The 24,405-nt window shown below is 41.0% G+C and overlaps 1 protein-coding gene across 3 annotated transcripts in view; it reads left to right on the top strand.

Annotated features, from left to right (window-relative positions):
• Positions 1 to 24,405, top strand: part of LOC131227765 (signal peptide peptidase-like) — a 68,976-nt gene that overhangs the window by 21,086 nt on the left and 23,485 nt on the right. For 2 of the 3 annotated variants that reach the window (XM_058223568.1, XM_058223570.1), the window contains 2 exons: positions 5,901 to 6,028; positions 6,410 to 6,460. In XM_058223568.1, coding sequence (XP_058079551.1) covers positions 5,901 to 6,028; positions 6,410 to 6,460 — 179 coding nt within the window. The remainder of the gene's footprint in view (positions 1 to 5,900; positions 6,029 to 6,409; positions 6,461 to 24,405) is intronic. The other variant, XM_058223571.1, reaches the window with a different exon arrangement.

Below are 24,405 nucleotides of genomic sequence, written 5' to 3'. Positions count from 1 at the left end.
ATTTTTTGATTCATAAATATGCAAATATGTGTATTTTAGCATCTCCTGAAGTTTCATTGGAAAATTACATCATTTTCCCAAGTTTCCCCGCATTTCCAGAAATCTGCGATATTATAGGTGATATCGATATTGTTTCTGTATCCCCAGCTAGGGAAGCTTGTCGCAATACCGATACTTCAAACATTGATCCCAACCAATTGGGGTTGCTACATGACTCCGGTTCTGCCATTCCACTCTATCAAGGGCCATATCCTTAGTCAAACAACAGGTCATCAAGTCTTTTCTTACTACCTCCACCCATGTCCCTTTCGGCCCCATGCCCTTTTAGAGCCTTCAACTTGAACCAACTCATTCCTAACTGCTACAGTTTTTGGTCGGTTCTGCATGCCCAAACCATCTTGCTACTTTCCTCATCTTAATACCTTTTGGTGCTGCTCCTAAGTTCCCTCGAATACGTTCATTTCTAATTCTATCCCTCCTCATCTAGCCACTCTTCCATCTTGGCATCCTTATTTAACCTATGCTATCTATGAACATGTTGTTACTTAACTACCTGGCATTCTGTCCCATAAAGCACAGATGGTCTTTTAACTATCCTATAAAATTTCACCCTTGGTTTAATTGGTATGTGGTGATCACATAAAATTCTAGAGGCACACCTCCACTTCTTCACCCAAATCTCTCAGCTCTCATGAATTATTGACTCAAGATATCATAAATGGTCATTTTTGGGTGCTTCTTGACATAGTGACAAATCTCATTGTCAATGATTTCTTGGCTTGGGAATTTCTTAGTAGATTTTTAAAATTTTGATGTTTTTCTTGGAATATTATCTTTTCCTACATGCACTTCTTCGTCAGCAATCTTAACTAATTTCTTGTTTCCACTCCAATGTTACTAAAATTGCATTTCAACTAATTTTAAAACCTTTAGATTTAAAGCATCCCTCCATATTTGTAGCTTTGTGTTTATCCTCTCCCTTGTCTTGTTAAAACTATGTCAATCTGCAAACAAAATATACCATGGGAACTCTTCCGGTGAATGCCCTGTTAACTTGTCCATAATCAAATGCAAAATGATATGGGCTCGGTGCTAACTCCTAGTGTAAGCCTATAGTAATTGGACATTCACTTACCTCTTCACTAGTGGTCCTCACCATTGTTGCCAAATGCGATTGCATATGCGCATATTTTGGATCAGATCGCATACGCCATGGCATACTTTAATATGTGACGAATATGTGATCGCATATGCGAGTATGCGATCGCATACTGCATATGCGATTGCATATTTCCCAACTATCAACTTATTTTTTATTTAGTTTGGTGCACTTTTGTCTATAAATAGGGATTCATATCCCCTCCATTTTCACTATTCTTTACTCCAAAGCTCTAAATCTCTCACTCGTTCTCTCTTACTCTAATCTCTCTACAACTATTTCAAGTATGTTTATTTTTTTATATTTTGTAAGTTGTAACTTATGAATAGTTTCAAGTTATCCATTTAGCAATAAAATTTATATGTTTGAAGTTTTTAATAATTAATTCTCTCTTAATGTAGCCTGTTGATTGTTTGGTTAAAATTTATATAAATATAATATAAGTAATTAAATATATAACTTATTGAAAATACTCAAAGTACAATGAACTAAGTAAAATAACCCAATCCAATCATGTGTACTAATTATGCAACTTTTTCCTATTTTTTAAGAATTTTTTTCGATTTTTATTTTTTCGATTTTTATTTTTCAAAAAAATTAAAATGCGATGGCATATGCGATTTGACAACATTGGTCCTCACATTTGTTACCACTCACTCATACATATTCTTAATCATGTCAATATACCCACTTGAGACTCCTTCCTTCCCTAAGAACTACTGGATTTATTCTCGAAAGACCCTATTCTAATACTTTTTCTAGGTCAATGACCATGTCGAGTGACCCTGTTCTATTGCTTTTTCGAGGTCAAAGACCACGTGGAGATCCTTCCTCCATTCCCTATATTTCTCCATCAACTGCAAAGTAGGGAAATAGCTTTAATGGTTGACCTTCTTGGTATCAATCAAATTGATTTTCTGATACAGTTGTCTCATGTCTTAATGTTGTTCAATCGTTCCTCCCAATGTTTCATAGCAATATTTGTAAGTTTCATTCTACGATAATAGTGTAGCTATGCATGTCTGCCTTATTACACACTTAGGACTCAAATAGTACAAGAAACCATACACAATTGTTTTTTTTTTTTTTTTAAAGATTCACATAATAGGTTTTCATTGTATAGGTTTCCAAACTATGTGCTGTAGGAAAAAATATTTAATTAATGAATGTGATTTAATGCACTAATTTTTAGGAATAATGCAATATTGCTGGTATCGTTGATATTATCGAGATATTGGTGATATTATCAATTATATCGGCAATAACTTGTAAACTGTGTTATTGCCTCCGACATCTGTATCGCTGAGGTGCAATACAAATAATATCAGCAATATTTTGAACATTGGTTGGATGTCACCTATAATAGTTTTAAGCATGTAGAGTTTCAAGAGTAACACTTGTGCTAGTTTTGGTCTTGTTCGTAGTTATCAGGCCCCCATGTTTGATCCTTCACACCTGGTACCTTTAGTATGTATGGTTGAAACAGATACCTTTGTGGTTGTTACTAACAAGGTAACCAAAATGGGATGTTCTTTTTGGTCCATGTACCTTACGCACAAGTACACATGGCCTTGGGGAAAGAGTATGGAGTACCCAAAAATTTCAATCAATTTGTATTAGAAATATGAAAAACATTATGTTTTGATATAATTTTAAGGCTGACAAGACTAAGCTATAATGCATAAAGTTAGGAAGTTAAATTAAATATAAAGTTATAATTTGTAAAGTATAAAAAACAGAGAACTTGCATCTCAACAACCCTGATATTCAAATAGAAACTGCTGCCATAGCCTCTTGTCGGATCCCTTGGATCCTACTGGATGTAGACCTATGAAGGAAAGATAAAATACTGCTTGGTAAGCTACCATGTATGGAGTTGTTGTGGTACCACATGTTACCTGTATGACAACCAACCTGTTCAACTGGTGCACCCTGCCATGATGTTTAGATGCCCCAAAATAGGCCGATCCAACCCTTTGTTGCACGTTTAATCATCTAACCAGGTGATGCTCCTGCTTCAAATTGTGCTACAGACTCATGCTCCTGCCCTTGCTTCCTAGCCATTTATACTTGCCGTTTACAGTCTTCGGTGTACATGTGATGTAGTATATTTGAGTGTGAGAGTACTTATTACTGCTCATCCTGTGTTGTGGCATGCACTTGGAGATATGGTAGGAGACTCTTCTATGATGACGATGGGTTTATCTCTCTTTCACTAATATAAAGAAATCTCAAGGGAGAAGGGAGAGCTGATGGACCTTCAAGACAAGGGAATGAAGAAAGGGAGAGGGAGGGGATAACAAGGGAATGAGGGAGGAGAAGAAGAGAGGAGAATGGGGAAGGATCACACGTATAGCTTTGATACCATGTAACTATAGAAAAGACGATGGAAAGGAGCAGGAAAAGGTGGGAAGGAGAGAGAAGGGGACTTCATGATGGCCTTTATTCCTATACTGTTTTTATTTATTATCCTTCTTGTTACAAAAGATAAGTTCGATATTAAAATCAAAGGAAATCTAAAAAGATACATCATTATCTCCATATTTCCAAGTGTATGTTGCAACACAAGATGATTCGATATAAGCAGTCTCACACTCAAATATAGTGCTTAGCACGTACACCTAAGACTCTAATTTAACACTTGCTAACATTTTGAATTAGACGCTTCCCTGCTCCTACACTCGAGTCTATTGCTGCTTCATTGCGCACTTAGTGCAACTATAATCTGACCATCAGGGGGGGCCACACCATAGAAAACAGTGTAGAACCCCACAAAAGCCTCAAAATTCAAGTGGTGGGCCCACCTATTGATTGGATTAACCTAATTTTGGGGCGTCCCCTCATAATGGTGGGGCAAATTGGATGCTAACATAGAGCTGGGCAGTATCCGACTCGATCCAGTGGATCTGACTCGTCCGACTTGATCCGAACCGAATGCCAGGGTCGGGTTCGGATCAAGTAGACCCACCCTGATCTGAATCCCAATCGAGTCGAGTTCGGGTTACGTAGTAATCCGATCCGATCCAATCCGAAACCCGACTCGGATCGGAATTGGGCACTCTCTCTCTCTCTCTCTCTCTCTCTCTATATATATATATATATATATATATATATATATATATATATATATATATATATATATATATATATAGCCCATTCCCCTCTCTATCCTAACCCTAGCAGCCAGCCGCCGCACCCAACCCGATCTCGATGTCCCCTACTTCGGCACCCGTTTGGCTTCGAGCTCCTCTCTCTCTCTCTCTCTCTCTCTCTCCCCTCCACTCGTCCACACAGTAGCACCCATCCGGCTTCGAGTTCCTCCTCTTTCTCCTCCACTTGTCCACACAACAACACTGGTTCGGCCACCCAGCCCATTCTCAAGCTCGAATTTTCAGGTATTTATTTGTTATTATTATTTTACATTTTTTTTGAATTTTTTCATATTTTTTGATTATTATTATTATTATTATTTTAAAAAGACCCGATCCAAATCGTACCCAACTCGATACGACTCGGTTTCTCTGACTGAGTCGGACTCGGTTCGGATCAACCCAACCAAGAATTGGTTCGGATCGAGTCAGGCCTGTTGGACTTGGTCTTGAGTCAGATCGAGTTCGGGTCAGGGAGTTGGCAAAACCGGATCGAGTTGAGTTGGTCCTAACTCGGTCCGACTCGACTCGATGCCCACCTCTACTAACACATACCACTTGGGTCCCACCTCTTGAATTTGGAGGATTTTGGGTGGTTGCACATTGTTCTCTATGGTGTTGCCTACCTAATAATTGAATTGTCCTATTTTTACGCTGGGTGCCATCATGTTGGGGGTAACCTATCGGACAAGTTGGATGTCATACATGCACCACATAGGCCCTACAACAACTGGATACCATGGTCATATCATGTTATTGAGATTATAGGATTATTTTCCTTTATATATATACACACACACACACACACACACACATATCTACACATATACCATATCGAAAACTTTCTTTTTTCACTTTGAGGTAGGGGTGGAATGCTCTGGGTAGCCTGGCCTTGTAGGTCCAGTGCTTAGGGCCCTAAACTTTGCCTGAGGGTTGGGCCTGGGCTCGAAATCTTGACTTGGTGTCTGAGCTAGGCAGGGCCAAGGCCAATGATGAATGCCATGGTCCAATCATTAAGTACGCCAATCTTGTGCGAAAGGAATGGCTGATATATAGACACTTGTGAGCAGTTACCTTCAATGTACATACGTAGTTTAAAAGCACTTTTGGACCCGGATCTTGTTTCTGTGGTCGAAACCATTTATATGATGGGACTCCTCATGGATGGAGGAGATGTCCCAATTTTTTTAAATTAAATTTGGACTCATTTCAAACCTTTAATCATTTACTCTTTTCCTAATAGGGCCAACCCCGTTCTGGCCTGGCCCAGTCGTGTAGGGCAAGGGCCAAGGCCCCTTTGGGCCAATTAGGGTCAGGGCTGGAACCAGGGCGAATTCTTGAGGATGATGCCTGGCCCTAGCACGACCCATTGCCACCCCTACCTTGACATACTTTTTCTGTTCTGTATGAGTGCCTGGCAACTAGGATTTTCTTGAGGGTTGCTGATGGATTTTTCTTTCACTGCTATAGATGGACCCGCATGTTAGAAGGTCTTTCATTTTTTATTCCTTATTATCTGGTTTAGTTGACCTGTTTGTGTACCTATATGTGGATCATTGTTCTTGCATTATCTTTATACCTCTCTGACACAGCTGTGGAGCTAGAGTTCACAAAATCTCAGATTGTTGCGGCAATTCCAGGAACTTTTTTCTGTGCATGGTATGCTTCACAGAAGCATTGGCTGGCAAACAATATACTGGGGCTCGCATTCTGCATTCAGGTTTGTATGTGCTTGCTCAAAAAAAAAAGCTGCAATTGTAATATTCATTTTTCGTGCTGACCGGTGTTACGTTTTGTCTGTCTTTTCTTTATTATGTCTTGTGTTAAAAGTAACATCTTATGTGGTCCTCTAGGAAGTTTATATCTTAATGCAAGAGATATCTGTCAAAAGCTCTCTCTCTCTCTCAAAAAAAAAAGAAAAAGAAAAGAAAAGAAAAGAATAATATCTTATGCCCAAAGATATCTGCACGTGTCTCTTTAGTTTCTCGATTGATTGTGGTGGTCTAGGAAGTTTATACTTTTTGATATTTGTCACCTACTTATGTGGTAAATTTAGTGCAAAAAAAAATATTTAACAAAATTAGTCAATTTTGTTTTGAAGGGAATAGAAATGCTCTCTCTTGGTTCTTTCAAAACTGGCGCCATCCTTTTGGTAAGTTCTGGATTCTTGATTTGTATGCCTGTTAGGAGCATATTTGTTATTGTCAGCTACATTGACATCGATGATCTTGGTTTTTACTTTTTTCAATTGTTACTTATTGATGAATTACAATAGTTCTGCTTAACATCTGAAAAAATAAACCAGATAAATTTCTAATATCTGCCAGTTCTTACCACGCGCTCTTTAGGTAACATGTTGGCAATTTCATTATTTTTTTGGAAGTTGACATTTTATTCATAGGACTTGGGAGAACAAAAACTCAAATAATACAAGAACAGTTACAACCTGACTAGGAACGGCCAATCATTTTGGCCGAAATCTGAGGTGCAAGAGGTCCATCCTATTACATTCATTTTAACCTTCTTATATACATCTTGCCTCCGACCCTCTTTCGTTTTGGAAGCAACGATAGTTTCTCCCCCCTGAAATAATCCAAAATACAGCCATCATGATCAACTTGCCCAACAAGATCTCCTTTTTCCTTACACCACCGCTCAACCATGCTAGTGGGAGACCCATAAAGGAACCTGGCAATGACATCACCCATGATATGCCGAAAATGATGCAAGGGCCTGTTTGTTAACACTGAAAAAAAATCATGGAATGCGGAACCTAGAAAGTGCTCCGTGTTAAGTGCTGTTTGTTAACGCCAAACCCTTAAAGCGCTTCATGATTTTTTCTGATATTTTTATTTTTTAATTTTTTCGGGGATGGAGGTTTGGCTTAACGATGAATACGGAATGCGCTCGATGGATTCTTCTAAAAAAATGCTTCCAAAAATTGCCCCTGCATACGTTGCCAAAAAGACCTTATGGTCTTGATCTTTGGCTCTCTGAAGTGGGCTTCATTGTGATGTTCAAGTGAAATCCATCCCGATCATCAAGTGAGTCACCCCATTTAAATTGTAGGCCCCCAAAAATCAACCCTGCATGAAAGCTTTTGTGGCCCACATGAAGTTTTTTAATGGTCAATTACCATTGTTTCTTGTACTATGGTCCATCTGAGACTTCAATGTGCTTCTTTTTTTGGATCATGCCCTAAAATGAGCTTTCAATATAGATGGACGTCATGGATGTTGTCACATACATCATGGTGGACCCCATAGTCAGGGGTCCCACCCACCTCGGTGGATCCAGGGATCCACCAAAGCCGCGCTCGAATTGGAAGGGATTGTGTGTTGTGCCACACACCACGTACCTCGGTGGTGTGTTGATGTCACCAATTTATGTGGGGCCGATCATGATGTATGTGTTATATCCATATCGTTCGTCTATTTTGCGAGATCATTTCATGGCATGAGCCCAAAAATGAGGCAGATCCAAAGCTCAAGTGGACCACACCTCTAAAAGGAGTGGGGACAATGATTCCCACTATTGAAACCATCCTAGGCCCACCATGATGTTTATTTGCATCCAACCTATTCATAACATCACAAAGACTTGCATGAAGGGAAAAAAAAAACAAATATCAGATTGATCCAAAACTTCTTGACCCCCAAGAAGTTTTCAATGGTAGACATTTAATCCAATGTTGTCAAATGGCATAAGCGATCTTGTGCGATCGCTTATCCTTGATTGCTTATGTGATCGCAATTTTTTTTTTTTGAAAAAAATAAAAAAGGAAATTATTCGATCACATATGCCATTATGCGATCGCTTTCTGCAGTATGGCGATCACATACCATCCATATGGCATATGCAACATCACATGTAACATATGGATGGCATTATGTGTTTATGTGATCGCTTTTGACAGCATGGGTTCAATCCCCTTGCATTTTGTGGTGTGGTCCACTTGAGCTTTAGATTTGGCTCATTTTTTGGGCTCAAGCCCTAAAAAGATTCCGCCAAATGGACGGATGGTTTGGATATAACACATACTTCATGGCGGGCCCCACAAAACTTGGTTACATCGCCAACACCACGCATTCCGCTTCCGATTGCGTCCTGCCCCCGCCCGGATGCATTAAATGCTTAGTGCATCTAGGCAGGGGCTTTATGAAGCCCACCGCGATGTATGGGTTTTATCCACTCTGTCTATCCGTTTTGAAAGATCATTTTAGGGTATGAAACAAAAAATGAGGAAGATCCAAGGCTCAAGCGGACCACAGAGTGGGGATTGAACGCTGACCATTAAAAACTGCTTGGGAGCCACAGAAGTTTTGGATTAGGTTGATATTTGTGTTTTCCCTTCATCCATGTTTATGTGACCTTATGAACATGTTGGATGACAAATAAACATCACGGTGGGCCCTAAGAAGGTTTCAACGGACCATCATTATCACTGTTACTTTGTGTGGTGTGGTCCATTTGAGCATTGGGATTTGCCTTATTTTTGGCCTAATGTACCTAAATGATATGAAAAAAATGGAAAAACGGCGTGGATAAAACCCACACATCATGGTGGGCCCCACAGCCTTGCATGGACCAAGGTGAGTACTTTACATGCATACCCATGGTTGGAGTTGGATTTACCAGAGTTGTGTTGGTGGGTGTTCAATGACCACCATTTCCTGTGGTGTAGTCCACCAGAGATTAGGATTTGCTTTGTTTTTGGGCCCATGCCTTGAAACCTAGGGTTGTACACGAGTCGAGCTGGCTCGAAAAGCTCGCTCGCTTTAGCTCAGATTGACTCGGCTTGAAGGGCGACTTGGGGCGAGTCAAGCTCCATAGGTCCCAATTCGTTTTGAAAACGAGCCGAGTTGTGCATATTGCATCTCGACTCGACTCGAAGCTCGAGCTGAGCTCGACTTGAATATATATATAAACCTAAAAAACAAAACCTTTCCCTTTCCCTTTTCCTCCTTTTCCCTTACCCAACCCGCTGTTGCCCGCCCAAGCACTCATCTCTCTCTCTCTCTCTCTCTCTCTCTCCCCTTCTCTCCTCACTCGACCAGTCACCCGAGCCCGGATTAGCATTTGCCCGACTTGTCTCAAGCCCGGCTCAACATCTGCACTCGGCCACTCGCCCAACCCTCCCACTCTCCACACCCACAAAGGTGACACCCAAACTTATCAGTTATCATCTATTGATTATTTGATTTATCTATTTTTTGTTTTTAAATATTTGATTATTTGTTTGATTTGGGGTGGGTTGTGGGTTGGGTCGGGTGTGGGTTGGGTTGGGTCGAGTTGAGCATTAAGTCGGTTTGGGTTGGGTGTGGGTCGGGCGCGGGTTGGGTTGGGTTGGGTTGAGCGCTATGTCAGGTGAGCTCGAGTGGAGTACGAACGAGTCGAGCTGAGCTCCAATGTTAAGCTTGAGGGCAAGCTCGAGCTCGAGTAGTGCACGGACGAGTCAAGCCAAGCTAGGCCTACCTCGACTCGACTCGGCTCGATGTACAACCCTATTGAAACTAGGGCTGTACATGAGCCAAGGTAGCTCAAAAAGCTTGCTCGGCTCGATTTAGCTCGACTTGACTCGGCTCGAACAACGACTCAAGGCAAGCCAAGCTTCAAATAACCCAGCTCGTTTTGAAAACAAGCCGAGTTCGATCATAGTAGATCTTGACTCAACTCGACTCGAACTTGGCTCGGCTCGAAGCTCGAGCTCAGCTCGACTCGAATATATATTATATTATGTCATATATTATATTTAGAAATAAAAAAATATTATATATATATTATTAATTGAATATTTGATTTGGGAGTTGGGTTGGGTCAATTGGGTCGGGTGGCTAGGTTGAGTCGGGTGTCGATTGGGTTGGGTTGGTAGGTTGAGTCGGGTGTCAATTGGGTTGGGTTGGTAGGTTGAGTCGGGTGTGAGTTGGGTCGGGTTGGTAGGTTGAGTCGGGTGTGAGTTGGGTTGGGTTGGGAGCAGGCTCGACTCAACTTGAGGTAAGCTCGCCTTGACTCGATCCACTAGCTCGCCTTGAGCTTGACTCGAAATTTTTGGAAAACAAGCCAAGCTCCAATGGTAAGCTCGAGGCCGAGCTCGAGATCGATCTCGAACTCGAGGAGAGCACGGACAAGTCAAGCCAAGCTTGGCCCACCTCGATTCGACTCAGCCGGACGTACAACCCTAATTGAAACCCACACATCTCCAAACATGAGACAATGTCAAATGTGTCAAATTAACAAATTTCAGGCATTTCAGACTTTTGTTAACAGACATGTTGTTTTAGATTCAATACTTAATTTTCAGACTTCAACACTTCTTTCATATAGTTATTAAATAGATTTTCATACTTCAGATTCAGACTCCAGATTCAGATTTCATTCAGATTCAGGCTTCAGACTCTAGATTTAACAAACAAGCCCCAAGTTTCTCCCACACTTTCCATACAAATTTACAATGGAGGAATAGGGGATCCATCATCTCCGTCGCATTCATACACATTAAACAACAATAGGGAATTGCTAATTAGGGTGTCCCGTATCCATTATGATACAACCGATACGTAACGGTAACGGCCGACACTGTTACGCGATACGGGGTCGAAATGGGCACCCCCCCCCGATTCTGTGACCGTAACGGCCGTTACGGGCAAAAAGAAAAAATAAAAAAAAAGAAAATAGGAAAAAAGACCATACCTTTTTTTTTTCTCTCTCTCTTTTCTCCTCCTCTTCCTCCTCCTCCTCCTCCTTCCTCTTCTTCTTCTTCTTCTCGAACTGCTGCTACCGTAGCTGCGGATTCTTCCTCTTCTTCTCTCTCTCTCTCTCTCTCCCTCCCTCTTCTTTCCCTCTTTTCTCTTCGGTTTCCCTCTCCTTTTTCATTTCCGGCATCGAAAACAAAATGGACTGACAGCCATGCACTTAAATTTTTTTTTTTTTTTTCTTGTTCTGCAGTGCATGCTGAACAGTGCACTTGCACTGTTTTGTTACACAGTCTGCTGTAATGTTTATTTTCCATCTAACCTGTTAATTGGGTCACACTGACGTGGATGAAGGGAAAACACACATGTTAGCTTGATCTAAAACTTTTGTAGCCCCCAATAAATTTTTAATGGTGGACGTTTATTATTGTTGTTTCTTATGGTGCGGTCCACCTTAGCTTTGGATCTGCCTCATTTTTGGGCTCATGCCCCAAAATTATTTGGCAAAATGGATGGAAGGTGTGGATATAACACATTCATCACGGTGGGGCCCAAAAAACTTTGACACTCATGTGCTACACTTCACAATCCGAGTCCCGCCTAATTCGGGCCCTTAAAAAATTGTACACGAGACATGTATTAACTTAAAATTTACCAATTAAATTAGGAACTGTAGTTGCTAACTCACAATGCCAAATCAAATTGTTTGAATAGTTTTAATTGTTAATTTGTGGACGCTTATTTTTTTAAATAAGGCCTTTTGATTTTTTTCATGATTCACTATCCAATAAATGTCCACCAATTCATAAGTGGGATAATGCCAATAAATTGCATGAATTTGAGGCTGATTTGGGGCATGGATTGGTCCTCCAAGTCAGCCCCAAATTGGCAACGCCATGTACCTGAATTTAATTTCATTTTTTAAAAGAACTATTGGGAGAAATAATATGAAATTGTTAAGTATATAAATTATATGTTTAGAAAATTAAATATATGAATTTTGTAGTCAAATTCAGGTTGTCTGGTTCATAAATTCATCAAACAGTCCGATACAACTTCTCACCAAAGAGTAGACCATTACACCACCATAAACATGTTCCAATTTATAAATGAATGCATATTTGGAATGCTTAGATTATTCCAGATTTAATCCATATTTTTTCTTGTTTTTTTGGCAAAATAAAAAATAAAAAATGCACCGTTACGGGCCGTTACGCCCTCGTATCGCCGTTACACCCCCGTATCCGTATCGGTATCGGAGGGCACTGTTACGCCAACCGATACCGATACGGGATACCTTGTTGCTAATGCTCTCTTTTGATGATTATCAATGGAAGAATCTTGTTCCTTACCGCCAACCAAGTAAACATCGCCATTTTGGGTGGGACTTCTGAAGACCACACAAAGAACAAAAGACTGCTACCATCTACTGGAAATGGTTTCTTCAGCAACTCACAAAATGAACGGACTGAGAAACGTCCTGATTTTTCCAACGTCTAAACCATAGAATCCTTTTCACCTAGCTGCCATTTGAGACCACAAAACCACTCTAATAAGCATATGAATTCCTCCATTTCCTCATCCAACAAGTTCCTTTGGCAAGAAGGAGGCCATACCAATTAGTCTTCAATAAGTGTAAAACACCGATTGATGGTTACCTCCAAATCTGTAGCCACTCTTGCTGGAAAGAAGGCATACTTTCCCTAATCCATGAATCCTTCCAAAAAAAAAAAAATCCTTTTCCCGACTCCCCATGAAAACCGATTCGTTTCTTTAAATGCATTCTTCAAAGATGATTCACCCCTCCACAGCCTGAACTTCTTGCGAGTAGATGATCCTTTCACCCGCCACCCCCCTTGGTTCCATATTTTCCTGCTATCACTTCTCTCAATAATTTTCCTTCTTCCAAGCCAAATCTCCATAATCATTTGCCAAGAAGAGCTTGATTCATTTGTACTAGGTTCCTCACCTTGCTTCTCCCTCCCTATATGGACTGCATACCTTATCCCAGTTCTTTAGGTGGAATTTTTGCTTTTCTTTTGTCCCTTGCTACAGGAAGTTCCTTCTCAATATCTCTAACCTATCCATCATTGAAGCATGGCATTTAAAGAGTGACATACAATAAATTAGAAATTTTGACATAGCAACTTTTACGAGTGTTTGTTGGCCCCCTAAAGGTAGATGTTTACTTTTCCACCAAGACATATTTTGATCCACCCTATCACCTTGGCCAACAAATGTTTGGCCAGTTTGCCCACACACAAGGGGAGCCCAAGGTATGTTGACGGGAGAGTCCTTGCATCTTGAAAACCTCCGCCAACAGTGTTGTCTCTTCACTGGAAGTGCCAACCTCAAATAATTCACTCTTGGATTTTTTTTTTTTCTTCAAGCCCAAAACGACCTCAAAACATCTCACCAACTTATGTAGACTCTCTATCGTATGGGCTTTTGCGTCACAAAATAGCAAAGTGTTGTCGGCAAACTACAGGTGGGAAATTGACGGCGTAACATTTTCAGCTATAAACCCATTGGTCAAGCCAATTTCCAGTCCTTTATTGAGCATCTTACTTGGTGCTTCTACTACAATCGTGAATATGGAGGGTGAAAGTGGATCCCCTTGCCTTAGCCCTTACGATGCTTGGAAGAAACCTTTAGGGGAACCATTAACCAAAACCGAGAATCTAGCTGAATTAACACATTCTTTTATCCACCTCCTCTACCTTTGACTACATCCCGCCCTCCCTAATATGTAACTGAGAAATCCCCAATCTATGCGGTCGTATGCTTTTTCTCTATCCAACTTGCATATCTTCCCCTCCTCCCTTCTTTAAACTTCGAATCCAAGCACTCATGTGCAATTAGACCACTTTCTAATATTTGCTTGCTGTCCACAAATGCACCTTGGGAATCCTGAATAACCTTATCTAGGACCTTTTAGAACCTTGTGGCCAAGATTTTTGTAAGGATTTTATATGGCCCATCAATTAAACTAATAGGTTTGAAGTCGCGCAAACATTTGGCCCCTTCAATCTTAGAGCTATAAATGATGCCCCTATCTCTGATGAGAGGCAACCCCTCTCCTAGAATTCAACCAAGAAACTACGAAGGTTGAATTTGATTAGATCCCAAAATATTTGTAAATATGCGTCATGTGTATGTGCGATGCCGAGTTGGTCAATCATCTCTTCATTCATTGTCATTTTGCTAGGAAGGTTTGGAATATCATCTTTTTCACACCCCGAACTCGGAAACTGGGCTCACAAAATTCCTGATCGCTGAATCTGGCGCCGACGGCCTCCGTAGTACCCCATTCTCGGCTCTCGGCACCCATATGCTAGGTTCCGATACTGGGATCCTACAAGGAGGATTTTCACTATGATTTTTTTTTTTGTAAGAAGCATATCCATAACAAGGTATCCCGTATCGGTATCGGTTGGCGTAACGGTGCCCTCCGATACCGATACGGATACGGGGGTGTAACTGCGATACGGGGGCCTAACGGCCCATAACGGTGCATTTTTTTTTTTTTGTCAAAAAAAAATGAAGAAATATGGATTAAATCCGGAATATTCTAAGTATTCCAAATATGCATTCATTTATAAATTGGAACATGTTTATGGTGGTGTAACGGTCCACTCTTTTGTGAGAAGTTGTATCGGACTGTCTGATTAATTTTTGAACCAGGTAACCTGAATTTGACTACAAAATTCATATATTTAATTTTCTAAATATCTAATTTATATACTTAACAATTTGATATCATTTCTCCCAGAAGTTCTTTAAAAAAATGAAATTAAATTCAGGTAGATGGCGTTGCCAATTTGGGGTTGACTTGGAGGACCAATCTATGCCCTAAATTAGCCTCAAATCCGTGCAATTTATTGCCATTATCCCATTTATGAATTGGTGGACATTTATTGGATAGTGAATCATGAAAAAAATCAAAAGGCCCTATTTTAAAAAATAAAAGTCCACAAATTAACAATTAAAACTATTCAAACAATTTGATTTTGGCATTGTGAGTTAGCAATTGCAGTCCATAATTTAATTGGTAAATTTTAAGTTAATATATGTCTCATGTACAATTTTTTAAGGGTCCAAATTAGGCGAGACTTGGATTGTGAAGTGTAGCACACGTGTCAAAGTTTTTTGGGCCCCACCCGTGATGAATGTGTTATATCCACACCGTCCACCATTTAGCCAAATAATTTTAGGGCATGAGCCCAAAAATGAGGCACATCCAAAGCTCAGGTGGACTGCACCATAAGAAACAACAATAATTAAAAGTTCACCATTAAAAATTTATTGGGAGCTACAAAAGTTTTAGATCGAGCTGAAATGTGTTATATCTAAACCGTCCATTCATTTGACGAGCTCGTCTTAAGGCTTGAACAGATTGGATGGAAAATAAACGTTATGGTGGGCCCTACGAATTGTTTAACGGTGAAAATATTATCTCCGCTGTTATTTTTGGTGTGGTCCAGACGATCTTTGAATATAATTCATTTTTTTGGTGGTGCTCTAAAATGATCTCTGAAAATAGATGAACGGTGTAGATATAATAAATACATCACTGTGGAGCCCACGTAACTTTGATCTCCTTTGAACCGTTCGTACAACTCGGAGCTCGAGGAGTGTCAGCGCTCGTCTTAGCATGACACGTACCTCCAACGGCTAGCTGGTGCGCGGTACACCTGCGAATAAAAAAAAGAAGGGAGAGAGGGAAACCGAAAAGAAAAGAGAGAGAGAGAGAGAGAGAGAGAGAGAGAGAGAGAGAGAGAGAGAGAGAGAGAGAGAAGAAGAAGAAGAAGAAGAAGAAGAAGAAGAAGCAGGCCACCGCGGCCGTGGCCGCAGCAGGGCCGCAGCCGCAGCTGCAGCTTCCCGAGAAGAAGAAGAAGAGGAAGAAGAAGAAGAAAAGAAAGAAAAAAAAGGTAAGTATTATTATTATTATTTTTTTTTCTATTTTTTAAGGCCCATAACAGTCGTTACGGGGCCGTTACGGTAGCAAAATCGGGGCATCGCCCGTTACGCCCCCATATTGCGTAACAAACCCCACCGTTACCCTTACGTATCGGCCGTTACAGCCGATACGTAACCGATATGGGACACCTTGATCCATAAGCATAACCAAGTCACTAAACAACATCACCACATATCCACTATAATCAAAGCGTATAAGTATAATACATAAGAGGAAATACAAGATATCAAAAACTCCAAAGCTCTAGCACACGCTCCTGTCTCAATGCTGCTGCGACCTAACGTCACCTGCACGCAACGGTCGTGTATAAGCTTACAAGAAGCTTAGAGGGTGGTGTATGTGTGTGCAATGCATGTGCCAAGCATATGAATATCAGAGTAAGCGGAAATACTGACAAGTCTATAAATACCATCAGCCTTATCCAGGCTAAGCGATGCAAAGACATAATAAGGGCCTGTTTGGCCCGATCGATCCCATGGTATTAGGAGTGATGGGATCGCGATATCCCGGGATATGCATGACGAGCCAAACAGACCCAGTGAACTTGTCTCGGGATATAGGTAATCCCATGGATCTTAAAACAATCCACTGACATCACCATCATTACCTTAAAATTGATCCCATCCGTTGGTTGGACGGATTGGAAGGTAAAATCCCAGGATATGCCGGGCGCGCCAAACAGACCCAGTGAACTTGTCCTGGGATATAGTAATCCCATGGATCTTAAACCAATCCACTGACACCACCATCATTACCTTAAAATCCATCCCATCCCACCTAATCCCATGGGATTCGTTCGACCAAACAGGCCCTAAGCCAATGTCATATACTGAGGAAGCAATGTTGATCGGCTATGCAATGCAGAGACATAGTAAGCCAAACGTCGTATACTGAGGATGCAATGCAAAAGAAATGACAAAGCTGGAGTGTGTAGTCGGGATGATAGTACGTGGTATCGCAAGCTGTGGGGTTCATCACAAGGGACTTCTATTCAAACCAGTCCTATACCTAAATTTGGATAGTTAAACTCAATGTGGTAAACTCCTGATCTCAGGTTGGTCGCGTGCTAATCCGATACCTAGACTAGGAATTATGGCCCGCGCATAATCCCGACCATAGACTGCGTGTTGCGGGACCATAAATTCCAGGTAGAGAAGAATCTCTACTAGTCATCATGACTATGACATCATCCTAGCCTACCTAGCCTAGGATGACATCACCCTAGCCCCCATGCCTTACAAGCAATGATGACTAGCTTGCCCATGCTTCTTACAATGTTATGATAACCTCTTACAAACTCATCATTACTTCCATATACCCCTCTCTCCCTCCCACTCTCTCCCATCTCCCTCATTTGCAACCTAAGGAAGCCATGGACGTCCAAGCAAAGAGAGAAACCCAACATTTCCAGCCCATTTTCCACACTTGATCCCACTCAATCCAACCATCGGAGCACCATCTCCACAATTTAAGGAGCACCTTAGGAGCTTTGAAATACCAGGGAGCAAGAAGAGGGGCTGCATTCTTAGGCTAGATCTGTCCATTTTCTTGCATGAGGGCAAGTGAGACCTACCAATCAATGGTAGGGATCCCATCTTGGACCCTAGGGTCCAATGGCCCACCATGACTTGCATTCATGTATCCATGATGGGGCCATACTCCATGGACCCCATCATGATGTTTACTGTCGCGCTATTTGTTTAAGGCCATCTAGGCCCTGGTTTTGGGGTGGGAATAGGATTTCCCACTTGATTTCCTGATGTATGGTCCACCATGATGAACATCATATCCACATCCTTCACATGTAATCCTGTTTTTGTATCTGGACAGCAAGTTCTAAAAATCATATAAAATCGACCATGCTAAGATCAGAGTTGAAATATGGGAATAATATGAACCACAATATGAACTGACTTTGGACCAAATTTCGTAGCCATCCAACGGTCCAATCATCCGTAACATCAAGTTTACTTGGCTGTTGTCCAGCAGCACATGCAGGATTCTGATTTGCCTAAAACGGAACCATTTTTAACTCCTTTAATGAATGTATTAAAAATATACGTTCCGTTGGATTCGTAGAAAATCGAACCATCTTTTCAACGGTATATAATAAGCCTCAATCGGAGTTTGGACGGCTGAGATCTTGGCTTTATACGAAAGATGTATTTGGGGGCTTGGTATGACCATTCTTGTGTGGTCGATATCCGTGATTCCAATGGTCAGATGCATTTGATATTTGTTCTTAACTTACTTGAGATAGTAAATAATCATATGTATGGTCCCTATGATCAGATTCTTTCATGATAAAATTTAGAAAATTCTAAACCGACAGATACTTCCATAAGGATAAAACTTAAATCGTTTTGTATGGTCCAGATGGATCCAAGGCTCTGTATGGTTGGAAATCTATATACAACCTAAATGATGTATAACTAAACCATCCATTAGGTCGGATTTTCCAACAGAGAATCTGATTATAAAAAATTTGATTAATATATTTCTTGTGCTACTAGATGTGTATATGTTGTATATAACATTTATCCTCTTATTGACCCACTTGGGTGTGGGATCACTATGTGATTTATGCATTTTATTAGCTCATCCAATCTGGGAACCCATGCATATTTTTGTCTCTTATCTATCGTTTGCTAGCATGTGGGCCCCACTTGCCATTTGATCTATTTCATTTCCTTTGCACTTTTTGTTTGCTGAAATTTTCCAAGTACTTGATTGTAGTGCATGTAGGCCTCTTTGACACTTTGTAGTGGGCCCTACACTCTGTAGTTAAGGGTCTCACTTTGGGGGATGTTTAATCCTTATATAAGTGAGCTGGGATGTCCCACCTTTTTGTCAGGAATGATCCCTAAGTGTATGGAAGTTGGGCCCTAAGTTGTGGCAGACCCCATCTTTCGTATAAGGCTAAGATCTCAGCCGTCCGAACTCCGATTGAGGCTTATTATATACCGTTGGAAAGCTGGTTCGATTTTCTACGAATCCAACGGAACGTATTTTTTTAATATATTCATTAAAGGAGTTAAAAATGGGTCCGTTTTAGGCAAACTTAGAGACGACAATTGGTTGAAATTGAGGCCTTACCCATCCTTCATCCGCTAGTAAGTTTTCGTAGAATCACATAATGGTGTTGCATAACTGTGATTTATCTTCTATCCTTCTGACATCCACCACATTACTATGAATCCCACTGTTCCTAGCTCAGGCACTTGCAATATTGTGAAAGAACTTAGTGTTGTTGCTCCCTTCAACCATGTTGCACGTGAACGTTGCCTCCACTTGATTTCTTCTTCCAATAACTGGCTCATGTAATCCTGAGATAGCTTATTTCTCTTCTCCTCGTCTCTGCCAATGGTTCGTCGTGCTTTTGTTTCATGTCACTCGCTTGATTATCTTGAAGGTTGGCTTCTGTTTTCACTTTCCCAAAACTTCTTTTTTCCAATCTACTATCTTTCCCTTATGGAGTTTCAATTTTTTTATAAGCCTGAATCCAACAAAACCTTCTACCCAGAAGGAGCACCACCATTCCTTCACTAGGTTGAAAGAATCTGCAACCTTTAGCCACATAAACTCAAATATGGAGAGGCTTTGGGGCCTCGATTGAGATTGGCCACGCCGAACACAATTGGGCAGTGATAAGAGATGGAGCTTTGGAAGTCCACTTTGTTGGGTAAAACGATATGTATCCACCCACTTAGGGGATACTAAAAATCCACCTAGTTTGAAAAATCTCTCATGCTTCTTAAAAAATTCTCTGTCAACTACCCTGCAAGTTCTTCCTCCAGATCCTTCAAGAAGGGTACAAGGGGCGAGTTAGTGTGCCAATGAAGATTCTCTCCCAGAACGTGCGTGGCTTGGTGAAGCAAGCCTAAAAGATCTTTTTAAATTTTTTTTTTAAAAAGGATGTCTATTGGAATTCCAGAGTGCAGATTGTCGCTATTTAGGAATCGAACCTCTAGTTTGTAAGTAAAACCGAGATCGATTCTATCTGGGGTGTGCACTGGAAAGAATGGATCTCTCTTGATGCCATAGGTTCTTCTGGGGGAATCCTTGTGGCTTGGGACTCGCGTCTTTGGGCCAAAGAGGATTCCCTTATTAGTTCTTTTTTTGTTTATGTGGTTCTTAGATGTATTACCTCGGGTATCAAATTGATTTTCTACTTTATCTATGGGCCTTGTAAAGCCTCTTCTAGACACCGTTTGTGGGATGATCTTAACAATATCTATCTTAAATGGTCCGTCTCATGGTATCTTTGGGGAGGACTTTATTGATACCTTCTCCTATTTAAAATCTAGTGGCAGTAGGATCTCTAAGAGCATGAAATCTTTTGGGTTGCAACTAATGATCCTATTAACCTTCCTTTGTTGAATGTTAAATATACCTAGTCGAACAGTCAATCTCCTCCCATCCTCTGTCGGTTGGACCGGTTTCTGGTCCCCCATGGTTGTTTAGAGGCCTTTTCTTTGATCTCCCAGCTGGGCCTCCCTTGTCCTAGCTTAGACCATTGTCTAATACTGTTGGACTCTGTTGAGGAAAGGTGGGGGCCTAAGCCTTTTAGATTCGAGCTCTCCTAGTTGGAAGTTGATGGATTCTCCTCCCTAATTTCCAACTAGTGGTCCTCGTTCATCATTTTTGGTAGCCCTAGTTGTCTTGAGTTTGAAATCGAAGCTTCTCAATAGCAATCTGATCAATTGGAGGAGACTCGGAGGAATTCTTAGCTCTTACTGTTAATATTCTTTCGCAAATTCAGCTTTTAGATGTGCAGGAGGAATCTAACCCCTCTATGAGGTGGTCTTTTTTCTTAGGACCTCCTCGAGGGCAGACTACTCTAGTATGACCTTGTAAGACGAAATCAAATGGAAGCAATGTTCTTGAAACCAATGGCTGAAAGGAGGAGACCAAAATACTCACTTCTTTCATGCCATTGCTAGTGTGAGACCATGTTCCAATAAGATTAGCTACAATTCTGGTAATGATCTCCCTAATTCTAGACAACAGGCATCCGATTCTTTCATCTCCTTTTCTAATCTTCTCATTGCTGATGATTGATAGGGCCAAGGTCAGATAATTTAGTACTCTCAAATTTTTTTGAGGATGTGGCTTTGAATGTTAAAGCCCTCTTCTTGGAAGCCGAAATTAAGGAAGCAGTTTTCTCCTTGAGCAGAGAAATCTCTTGGTCCAGTTGGTTCTCTCTCAGCCTTTTTCCCAGTTTTTTGGGAATCGGTTAGATGCGACTTAATTGTGTTTATCCATGATTTCTATCCCTCTAGTTCTCTGTCTAGAGCTATGGGAGCCTGCATAAATGTCCGAAATATCAATATCATGTTACGTATCGCATCCTTGGGATACAAATACGTATCGATTATCGCACGGGAGATATCGTTTGTGTCGGGGAATTTCCACACGGGAGATATCGATTGTATCGGGGAATTTATCGCACTGGAGATATCGTTTGTATTGGGGAATTTATCGCACTTTTTGGGAAACATGGTTGAATTTTTCAATGAAACTTCAGGGATTGTTAGAAAAGACCTTAATAAACACTTTTAAATCATAACATCTTAAAAAAGAAGTGCACATAATAGGTTTCCCTTGTATAGGGTCCTAAGCTATGCATTGTTTGACTGAACTAATGCAATTTAATGCATAACATTTAGTGTATGTGATGATCATTTCATCAAACGCTCCTAAATACTTCGAAATTAGTCTCAATTGATAGATGGTTGAAGGAAAATTTTTGAAAATAAAATAATATATTAATAATATTTTGTTAATTTTTAATTAAAAATATTTATTTTTTTCAAAAAATTGACAAGGGCTTAACAAATTAGTAGATTAGCCCTCATGCCTCATGGTTGGAGTGCAACATTGCAAACAATTTGGTAGAAATTGGGGAAAATTTGAATTTTCATCAATTTTCCTGAAATCGGACCACCTACACTCAAATTTCAAAATTAGAATGTATGCGATTATCATTTCATCAAATACTCCTAAATACTTCAAAATTAGTCTCAACTAACAACTAGTTGAAGGAAATTTCAAAAAAATAAAAATGGAGAACTTGAAGAACCTATGGATATCGAAATCAAAGCTCCAACTCCATGATTTTTCATGCAAAACATGAAGAACCAATGGATTTATAACCATTTGACACTGATTTAACATAATTTCAACAAAAAGGGGGTTGGAAATTGAAAATGCTCATCGGATCGAACATGTGGGATATATCGCCACTACATGTGTGTTTTGTATCGCACAAGTGGGATACGTATCTCGTGGGATACATCGGCCGATATTATTGATATTTAAAACATTGGGTTGCATCTAATCTCAGAAAAATTCTTCGTTGTTTCGAAGTAGTGTTTCATGTCCCAAAATTAACATGTTCAAGAGTGAAATGTTACGCATTAGCATTCCTTTGGATTGCCTCTCCATCTTGTCTAAGGTTTTTAGTTGCAAGGCAGGGGCCTTCCTTACCTTGTATCTTGGTCTTCCCCCTCTATATTGGAAACCCCCCAAGCACCTATGAGATGTGACTATTGAAAGAATCGAACGCAAGTTGGTACCTTGGAAAAGTAGATGACTACCCCTTGGAGGCTACCTTACCCCCCATCAAAGTGACACTTTCTAATATGCCCACCTATTTTCTATCGCTCCATTGTTATCCTAAATCAGTCTTGCTTAGGATTGACAAACTTAGGTGCGATTTTCTTTAGAATGACCACTCTGTTGTTAGGGCCTAAAAATTGAGGTGCCGAGGCTATGGGCGATGCAAAAAAAAAAAAAAGTGAGAAGAAGAAATGGAAGAAAAGGGCAAAGTCAGATTGACTCGTTGGTTGACGTGCCGAACGACGCGCCGGACCGCCATACACTCCGTGGAAGACAAGAAGGGAAGCCTAGCAAGGAGCTCGTGGGGTGATGCACAAGCCGGGTCGCTACTGTGCGAATGCCTTGCCATAGCGCAGCGTCAAGCGACGTGCAACCCCCCTAACGCGCCGTGTAGCGCGCCACATGTCGGATCATCATTCACCTCGTCCACTGCCCTCGTTGCTTATAAATAGCCTAGATAGTTCTATAGGAGCTTAGCTTGGACCATTGGACAAAAGAGGAAACCAAAGGACGTCGGAATTCCAGACTCCCTCCTCTGAATCCCAAAGTGCGACATCGGCAGGTGAGAACTCTTGCGCGATGGGATTGTCTCGGCGAATAGTCTGGCACGTCATGTTGATTCCCGGACTGACAACCCCACAACGAAAGATAAAGGAGGGCAAGGCGGAGTGCCATGCACAGTGTGATAAGTCCTGCAGTTGAGGCTGAAAGTCGAGCGGGTTGGGTCGGGTTGGTGGTCAACCCTAGCCCAACCCAAGGTTCCTATACCTCAATCCTAACCCAACCCAACCTCGAGTACGGAATTCTCAACCCAAGCCCAACCCAAGCGGGCTCGGTCGGGTTGATCATGTTGGTTGATACATGTAATATTTTCATTATTACATTAGTCTATTATATTTTCAATACGCATCTTTTTTTTGTACCTATGATTTTATTAATTATATATGTAGTTATTTATCGTAAAGAAACTTCACTTTTTTTAAACAAACAAGTTAAAATATAAAACTATGCGTTTAAAAGTCGTATTGTGTAGCACGCAATCTATTTGAGAGAGAGAAATATGGCATGTCTTGTTAGCTTGAGTAATTGAAAATGATATGGACCAATGAAACTCGGCGACACTGGAATTTCTTGTGCCTTCAACACAGACAATCCACACTCAGTTACAATTTATAAGTTACTCATATATTGATCGGGTTCGGGTTGGGTCTGGCAACCCGAGACCTCAACCTGAGCCCGAACCAAGTTTTATTGGGTTGGTTTTTGTATAGCCCAAGCTTGAGACCGAACCCAATACATCCTGTCCGAGCCCAACCCAATGTCAGGTCGGGTTGAACCCACCTAACTTTCAGCCCTGCCTGCGGCGGCCTTGGCTTCCTCGCATTAGCAAAATCCCGATGCGCGGTGGTACATTTAACTCTCGCAGCGGCTTGAGTATAGCGCAAAGTGATATGCTTTGTCGTGCGACAGTTCGCTGGTCGTTTGCGACGGCCACGACTCTCACATGGTGGCCTTCCTCGGCTACTCGGCAGTCCACAGGTCACATGCAGCGGCCGTTGGTCACCCGTGGTAGCCCACAGGTCACCTGCGGCTGCTGCAATGCCCCCTGCGGTACCCAGGACATGTGGCACAATGACTTTCGCTCCGCCATAAAGTTCGCTGGGGACCCAATTAAGCTCAATCAATTCTCATGAGGGATCATAATAATGAAAAACATCCACAACAACTCAAGGATTATGATGATATGAGTTTCTAGTGTTTGTAAAACGGCTATCTAATTACCTTCCCTATCACTAGGATAAT

The sequence above is a fragment of the Magnolia sinica genome, chromosome 15 (genome assembly GCF_029962835.1).
Source record: "Magnolia sinica isolate HGM2019 chromosome 15, MsV1, whole genome shotgun sequence".
NCBI lineage: Eukaryota > Viridiplantae > Streptophyta > Magnoliopsida > Magnoliales > Magnoliaceae > Magnolia > Magnolia sinica.
The sequence above is the reverse complement of the archived record's forward strand: the minus strand, read 5'-3'. Positions and strand labels throughout refer to the sequence as shown.